The 9,150-nt window shown below is 42.4% G+C and overlaps 1 protein-coding gene across 1 annotated transcript; it reads right to left on the bottom strand.

Moving 5' to 3' along the window:
- Positions 1-7,548: 7,548 nt before the first annotated feature.
- LOC148937776 (uncharacterized protein F54H12.2-like) lies at positions 7,549-8,667 on the bottom strand. Its single transcript, XM_089071200.1, has one exon. The coding sequence runs from the start codon at positions 8,665-8,667 to the stop codon at positions 7,549-7,551; it is 1,119 nt and encodes a 372-aa protein (XP_088927326.1).
- Positions 8,668-9,150: the final 483 nt, after the last annotated feature.

Below are 9,150 nucleotides of genomic sequence, written 5' to 3'. Positions count from 1 at the left end.
GGAAGTAGCGCACCTAACTAAATTAACATGACGGAGGAAAACCGCGGCTAAGTACGCGTTATCCGTGGCTTGCGAGAACGAGAAGGGCACATTACGTCGATTGCTTAATAATTGTCGTACGTGTAGAAAACATCTACGCATTTTCTCAAGTAATATTTGTAACGCGGTCACCTCGCTCGACGCTCGGATCGGCTCGTCGGTGTCCGGGTTCGAGAGGAGAGGAGACTCAAGCGTACGCGAACACAAGTGGCGGCGTGAAAAAGATAGTTTATTTAGCGAAAGAGAGATACAGCGTGCAGGGCCAAAAGATGTCGCAGTGTCGCTGGTAGCAAAGCGGAGACGCAACCGGTTGGCGCCAGGCGATGAGGTGCGCAGGACAGGTGCGGTGTGCGGTCGACAACGGTCGATTTACACGGCGTGGTTACCACTAGGGGTCTTAGGATTACTGACTGATAATTAGCGGCCTTAATCTCTATCGCATGCACTTACGAGCTAATGTCAGGCGGGACGGTTAGGTATTGCGGGCAGGGTCGAGTGCCACGTCGAGCCCTGCCTTCGCAACGGAAACCGGTGACACCCGGTGGAGCTGAGTGAAACCTCAGCCCGAGGAGCGGTGGCAGGAGTCGGAGAAACCCGACAGAGCTGAGTGAAACCTCAGCCCGTGGAGCGGTGACAGGAGTCGGTGAAACCCGACAGAGCTGAGTGAAACCTCAGCCCGTGGAGCGGTGACAGGAGTCGGTGAAACCCGACAGAGCTGAGTGAAACCTTGGCCCCGAGAGGTAGTAGGTACTGGTTAGGTATCAGGAGTCGGATCGCAGGATGGGATCTGGTCCCGACGTCTCTTCCGGCCGGGTTTATATACCCGGCCGACGTTCCCCACTGCGCGCCGTCGGTCCGGTGGCGGGGAGTCGGTATCGCGTGGGGACATCGCGAGCGAGATAGCGTGAGCGAGACGGCGCGTGCGCCCTGCAGGCAAGCGAATGTGATAGCGCGAGTGGTGTACGTGCAAGCGGGATGAATAGTGCAGGATAGTGAGCCCAATGTTTGTATATCTTATGTATATGTATATGTATGTATGCTCGTAACGGCCCTGCCGTTACATATTCCAGTAATATTTTCAAACCAAGGATCTCGAAACGAATCTTAAAAGCGTGCACTTCCCGAATGAAATCAGTGAGAGCAGCAAAAACTGTACCCCCAAAAAAAGGGTAGGTCATAAAATCCTTCTGGTCAGCCGCTTTCCTCTTGTTTTTTGTGATAAGCAGGTACGGACACGTTTAGACTGATGCAACTGGAAAATTGCTAAGCGCGCAGAGCGTCGTCCGAAAATATACACGTGTGCGTGATTTTTATATTTTGTTTAATAAAATAATCCACTTACCTTTTCTAGAGGTGCTCTACGCAAGTATTTCTCTAGGAAGATTCGTGGCCAAAACTGGATGTCCTTGATAGCGCTGTCGGATGATGGCGGGGTCGGCCGTGCACCCCAGAGCCGGTCGTGCACCAGGAGTTCGTACTCTCCGTCGAACTCGACTTCCTCGCCGATCATTTCGTTGTAATCGTAGATGGCTGTCACGTGAAGGTCGTACTCGAGATATCGAATAAAAGTCTTGCGACCAGCGCGATTTCTTCTGCCCTTCGGCATTCGTATGAGGCTTCGAGTTTAAATATTATGCGAAGGTAAAATCAAAGGATTAGCGTTCTGGTAAGTTCTGTCAATTCGCGTTGCGTTTCGGCTTTGCGTATGAACGATTGAATTTATCGCGAGCAAGAATTTCGAGTCTCCGTCGTGGTAAGTGCGGATGGACGTATCTGCTCCGGGAGACGCTCGGCATTCTTGTTATAGTTAACGATGTATGAATTTTTAAGAATTACTTTATTACGCGTGAAGCCTCACAGACTTCACGAACACTTCCGATTCCTCGCGGCGTTCAATAGGAAGGATGATGCAATAAAGGACACGTAGTGAGCACGCTATATTCAAATACTCAAGAGTCGGATTACACTCGCGCAACACTAGTTAAATTTAGGATAATACAAATGATCACTTAAGGTTAATCTTAACTAGATTGAGACGAGATAGGATTGATTTAAAGTTAGAGTTGGAATTTGAGTTGGGATTAGATTCGGGTTGACTCGCACGATGTGTACTAGTCGACGGCGCGTACAAGAGTGAACATGGCTGCTCGCTGCAGCGCTAGCGTGGGTGGCGGATGGCGTTACAAAATGTCTCAGTAGGTCAGCGTAGATGGCGTTGCGGTATGCCAGTCGTATGATAAGTTGGTGTTGCAGAATGCGGGTATAGTAGATGGCGTCGTGATGCATAGATAAGGCAGTGCGTTGGTAACCTGAGGTATCGGTATCGTGAACATCAGTTCTGCAGGAAGTTCGTGTTGGTAGGTGGCGTTATGAACGTTTTAGTTAGGTGCACTACTTCCTTCAGTTACCGCCGCGTAAGTACTCCAGCCGACAATAATTTCCCTAATTACGTGGATACTCTTTGCTACCGTTGTAAGGAATTATTACCCGAAGGCACACTTATCGCTTAACTCTGACTCATTCGCTTCAATTCGGATTTACCGAGCCGTTAGATTCTTGCGAGTGTTGCCATACTCCCCTCTCCATAATCCGCGAGATAAAATATTGCAACACGTGCTCCGACATATTCATCACTGCCATACAAATCCTTGAGGAAGAGGGGGAGGCCATCGAAAACGTTAGAGCGCGTTACTTCATTGACGACACCAACGCCGCGTCTGATGTTATCGTCTCGCGTCGTTTGACGAATTTCTCTCTTTCGTTGTTTAATCGCGAGGAGCAGTAGGCGAGATCGCGCTGTCTTCTGGAACTAGTTTAACTGTCGCGCGATTCCGCGTCCTTTTCGGGCCTCTCGTAACGCTCGCTTTAACCTTTCTTAAATTCCTCGATATGTTGCTTGCGATTTGCCGCTCGATTGTCGGCAGCGTTACCGAATGATAGACGTAATCCCCCACTTGTCCGGTGCAACGTGACGTTACGTCACCGCGAAATCGTTGCCGCCCGGGACGTAACAAGGTCTTACCTCTTGAAAAAATTTTCCTTCCCTCTTCTACCCGTAGTGCAATACGTCGGGGCTTATTCTTTTGATTCTGCTGGTTTGGTCAATGATGATCCTCTCAAGTTGTTGCTCTTGGGGGATGGTTTTGATCCTACCGTTGCCACCAAAATGTTGTACCCCGGATGGGCTATAACGTTAATATTCGGGATAGTCGGGTCCGCCAAGCCTAAGGAATTGGAACTCCGAGCAGGATCAAAGGAATGTAGGGATTCTCTTGAAATCATCGATACACACTTTCCTTTAGTTCGATTGATTTATTTTAACAAGAACACAAACACGTGATATTACATTGTTACATTTCTCACACACGATTAAGCGTCGTCGGGCGGCTCGGCGCGTCTCGCGTTACTCTGGCGGCCGACGACCGAGTGTGATACCTGAGATGCTAATAATACGCTCGCGTGAACTTCGTGACGGGATTCGATATCTCGCGCGACTTTTATAATTTTGATTTCGAACGACTTATACTTTCGACTCCGTTCGATTCTGCCTTGTGTAGCCGGTTATATAGACTGGTCGATGCCCGATCAGCATTCTGATCGGTTGCGTCGATTAATCACATGGTTGGATATTGGTTGATCAATATCACGCCCGGTTCGATCAGCAAATTGAGGAATTTGCTGATAGGCTTTTCGCAATATTCTCGCGTGACGCATTTCTACGGCTTTCAAAAGACTGATCACAATTTTGGCGACGCATTATATCAGAACAAACAAATTATTTGATCAAGGAACACACTGAGCACAACGGTTTTACGTGTACATTTTTAAACAGGGAATAAATAATAAAAATATTTAAATTTCAAATATTTAAATTTTACTGAAAAAGAAATAGAATTTTAAAAAAATGATACCTGTTATTTTTATAATTGCTGATATTCTAATAAAATTTGCACGCGATTATCAACTCAATGTCAGTAATGTTACGCACTATTATGATCCCATGAATCATTGCACCGCATTGTACATATCTCATACATTTCCGGGAAAAAAGGTTTGATATATAATTATATAAAATTATATACAATAATATTTTATTATATGTAATGTTATATATGATTATATATAGTCATATATAAAACTTTTGACAAGTTGTTTTAATTCATATTCAATTATATATAAATAATAAGTTATATATAACCAGAAAAAAGATTTCTATATATGATAATATTTGATTATATTTAATTATATGTAATTATATATAAGTATTTTATCATATATATAATCATAAATAAAATAAGATCTGATAAGTTCGTGGTCATGTTCTATATATAATTATATATGATTTAGGAAAAATATTAATTTATATATGATTACATATGAAAAATTTTTCACTGAGTCATAAGAAATATACATGAATTTCAATAATTTTTTGTTTATAGATCATATACATCTTTTATATACATTACATCATTTTTACATAAGTAAACAAGATTATACATTTTTGCATTATTGCTACAATATTGCATTAAATACCAAAATAGTTAAATCATGTGCATCATAAAAAGCAGTATTGGTATTACATTAACAGAGGAAAATATGAAAAAAACGAGAATTAAGTTGACTATTTTATTCTCATTTCTTTTAATACTTTTGATACTGTATTACATATATGTACATTTGTTTTGATGTTGTCAATTACAAATAAAGAAATTATAAAGCAAATTATAAAGAAATTATATAAAAAAATAGAAATAAAGAACTTTGTATACATTTATATGCAATTTATACACAATATTTTCATATATATAAGTAGTAAGTGAGGCACTATGGCGCGTCAAAACAAATCCCCACCACCTTCCCACTGGCACCAGGGGCGTGGCCCCCGACGATCAAAAACTGGCAGCCACGTGGAGCGTTCTGATTGATCGGTGGGGATGGGAGATGATAATTAGGTAATTAGTGGGAGCGTTCTGATTGGTTGGCTCCGTAGCTGCCCGACGCGTGATTGGCTCTACCCATAGTGCCCCATGTGTGCGATTGGTTGTCGAAATGCTAGACGAGGTAGGGGAAGGGTGAGAAAGCGTCTGGGACCGATCGGAGTCCGAAAACAAGATGGCGACTGCGAAAAGAAATATGGCGGGTCTGTAAAAGGAATATACTTGTCGAGAATGGAATGCGATTTTTTGTTCACGTGGGATGGAGCGAAGAGAAGAAAACCAATTTTTTTGTGGAATTTACTGGTTGTATACGGGATATGAAGAATCCCGTTTTTCTTAGGGCGAAAGGTTTCTCGGCGCCTCATAGTCGGTGAATTTAGATAAATTTCTCGACTCGTTCGACATTTTTTGTATGGGGGAAATATAGGTTACGAGTGGATATATATTTTGAAGATATGAGATTTTCGGTGTGTAATAAACATTATTTACCAGGTCGTACCAGGTATTTGGGAGGAAGAAAACGGGAACGGACAGGTTCGCACCATATATTTTTGACGTCGATGACGTCGAATTCGGAGTTATACGAATACTTTTATTCTAAGACAAACACGCGGATTGAAAAAATTTTCTAGGTGTAAACTCTAGATTTTTCTAACATTTGGAGTTATACACTAGCGAGGTTATGTTCCTTAATTCTATGGTAAACAAACGAAAAATATTTAAAAACGATTAGATATTTCTAGCTTGGAATTATGTGGCTAAAATTGGTTTTAAATCGGTGGGAAAGGAAGTAAAATGGACAAAGAATTTATGTTACAAAAATTAGATTTATTGTTATATCATTATACAAATTATACCATAATAGTGTTTCTTTAATGTTTAATTGTTCTTAAAAGTACAAGTTTGTATATGACAGCACGTTACATGAGATTTTTTACATTTCTTTTTTCCATGAAGAAAGATTTTACGAAATAATTGTACGATTAACTTATCATTATCTTCGTAATCTTCGCTGAATATTTTGAGAAATTGTTTAAGCTTATAACCGCGAGACAAATAATAAAAAAATACGCAGCAATATTGTCCACAGGTCTGAGAAAATGTGCCCTGTAATCGCGTGATGTTCCATTTATGGACCATTTATTATTTCGTCGAAGTCGTAGATTGAATCTGGAATCCAGGGGTGGTAGTCCGTAGCTATCGAAATACATACCTTCTCTGTGCTTGTCTAGGTAGAAAGCAATCCAGTATTGTCCAGGACGATCGTGATTATCAGTGTTCGCAACGATGGCCGTCGACTTCGTCCACACCCTCGGGATTCTGTCGGCAGGATACACACCCGCATGTTCGATACTGAGATGATGCAACGCTCGTAAGATTTCGAGCGAATTCATCTTCCGCGGTGTGGAATGATGTTTGACTTGTTTTTTGGCTCGTCGGTGTCGTTATAGTTTTATCCTCTTGCGAGGATTGTAGGGTAGAAGTTTCCTTTTTTTCACACTTGAGTTTCGATAGATCTTCTTTCTCGACTTTTATTTGTTCGCACCTCGCCTGTTCTTTTTCTAATCTCTTATTTCTCCACGTAACGAGATTCGGAAAATTTCATTTTATTGTAAAAACCTCGCTTTCTGTATCACTGTCATCGGAACTTTCAATGGTAAAAGAATTAGCGCTGCTTATGTAGCAGTTCCCTTCTTGAGATTACATCCAGTATCTCAATTTGCATGCATTGCGTAACGCGCAATGAAATTTGTCGGAATTTCGCTGAAACCCGTGATGACCGCAGCGCAATTCATGCTCTTCGCCTTCCGATAGGTTTTTGAAAGCAGGAGAAATTCCTTCTAGATTATATATGTTTCTTGCGAGTGTATTTTCCAAATAATGTATCTTCTCTCGACTTCGGGTGTATATGTAACGCGCTTGCCGTGCAATTTCACATAGTTCCGCCATGAAATGTTTGGAATTGACTGTTCCGTCAAACCACTCGATCCCATGGAAGTTTCGAGAGAGCCAGTTGTTTTCTCGTCTGTATTTTTCGGGTAATTCGACAAATGGATATGGAAGCATCATAATGCAGTGACTTATGAATGCTTCGTTAATGGCGACAACCGCTACTTCCTTCGGCATAAACTTTCCCTCAGCGTCGCGGAAACCTTGTATATCGATAACTATATCCATGATGCGTAGAATATACTTTCAATTTATTTTGCACGAAGTGACGACGTTCGCGTCTAAAGCAAAACTGCGGCTACTTTTTGGTAAGCTTTCGAAGAAATAGAAATGAAAAATAGATAACGGTGGGAGGGGGAAAAATCGAGTATGTCTCATCCGCTAAAATCAACGATAATTTGACGCGAGGAATCGATCTCTAACACGTTATCGAATTCTGCGTAAACGATACAATTAATCGTTGAGGTAATAGCTTTTTCAAATCGCACCTCTAATCGTAAACTTCCATGTCTGACAAGATTCCAATGTCCAGCGCAATTTGCCGATAGATCGGGAGTGAGATCGAAAGCGAAAAGCGTGAAACCTTTGGCATAATCTTCTCTGCTTATAGAATTACCCTCGTTTAGAAAATGGATGCCTGTTCCTGAGAAGAAGGTGTTATAAGCCTCGACATGAGCGGATGGTCTTTTGAGAAATTCGGTTGCAGCGGTCTAATCGGAATTTGCACGCCATCGGCATATAGCGAGAAGAAATTTATGCCGTAATTTTTGAAATTAAATGGATTTAACTTTCTGTCGCCGTTAAACGCTTTGTTATCGATGAATCCGACTATTACTCGTTTCGGAAGTTGCCCGAGTATCGCGTTATCAATCGATTCTCCTACCACTCCGGCGTGAATCGTGAATGTTTTAACTTTGACTCGCGTCAAAGGATACTTGGCGGTTGTTTTACTCAGCATTCTCGCATGTTCGAGTAACACTGCGGGGCTTATTTTTGCTCTTCTTAGTAAACTAGCATCTAGAATGCGTATTTTTGACGTTGAATTGCTTTCCATGAGGCAAAACGCATCTCTCGAGCGAACGAGTCTCATTCTAACCTCCACTCCATTAATTAAAAATTTATCCTGATTAAACACGTCGCAATGAAGATGACCTATTAGATCTATCGAACGTTCTCCTTGGATGTATCGGGCGCGTCTCACGAGAGCTTGATTGAGGGGTTGTCCGATTCTAATAGCGCGTCCATATAACCGGGTTCGTCCGTGTCCCATAGACAGGAAGTCAGATGGGAAGTTTTTGCCGGTGAAGAATAATTTAACAATGCTTCGATGTACGCGCGGTACACGTAGGGCGGCGTTGTTTGGGGGTGATACGAGTTTTTGATTGAAGTACACGTCGATCTGGTTGAACATCGAATGTAGTAGATGATTCACAGGGCCTACTTTGTTTCCTCCTGCTCCTCCTCCTCCCACTCCTCCTCCTCCTCCTCCTGCTGTCGATGTTCCAGGACCGGATAAACTTTTCACTCGCACGCGAAGGCTTAGCATGGTATGCGTGAGATCTAGATAATCTTCTCCGTGCCCGGGTACGACGAATTCTATAGGCGCGTCGTCCGCGAGCGAGATCACCGGTTTGTAATAAACCCATTGCGAATTCTCGATACTGGTTTGAGTAAGAGGTAAACTGAAAAGATCGAGCTCGCTCTTTAAACACTCGCTCGAGTGGGTATGAAGAAAGGACATATCTCACAAATTTACAAAGTGCCTCGGTTAAGCGAATATATCGGATATGGTGCGCTTTTTCCCGCTATTTCGTCGATGTTTTGTTGCCTTTTTAATTTTGCCCGCTTTCCTCTTCGATGATTTTTTTTAATCGTTTTTTTCACGCCAATTTTCGATGATTTCTCTTTTTTACCGGCTTGTCTGCGTTTACGAACCGCGCTTCTCCCGGATTTAGTGGTGCGTGCGTCGTGCCTTCCGAAGGGAAACTGACCCGGTCGTATTTTCGTGGATGTTTTATATCCCGAGCCTTTCATCAAGTTACTTATATTTTCTTTGGCTTTTCTCTTAAGATTTCCGCCCGATTCCTTGAGCCGCGTTTTGATTGCTTCCCTGAACGGAGTGTTGTTTTCAACATCCTCTATCACGCCAATTTCGGCGCGTAAAGCTTCTTTCCCGCGACTGCGCGCATTCCCCTGCTTAGATAAGGAAGTATTCTTCTAAATA

This window comes from Pogonomyrmex barbatus, unplaced genomic scaffold (assembly GCF_055798465.1).
Source record: "Pogonomyrmex barbatus isolate J1 unplaced genomic scaffold, ASM5579846v1 scaffold11, whole genome shotgun sequence".
Classification (NCBI taxonomy): Eukaryota; Metazoa; Arthropoda; class Insecta; order Hymenoptera; family Formicidae; genus Pogonomyrmex; species Pogonomyrmex barbatus.
The sequence above is the reverse complement of the archived record's forward strand: the minus strand, read 5'-3'. Positions and strand labels throughout refer to the sequence as shown.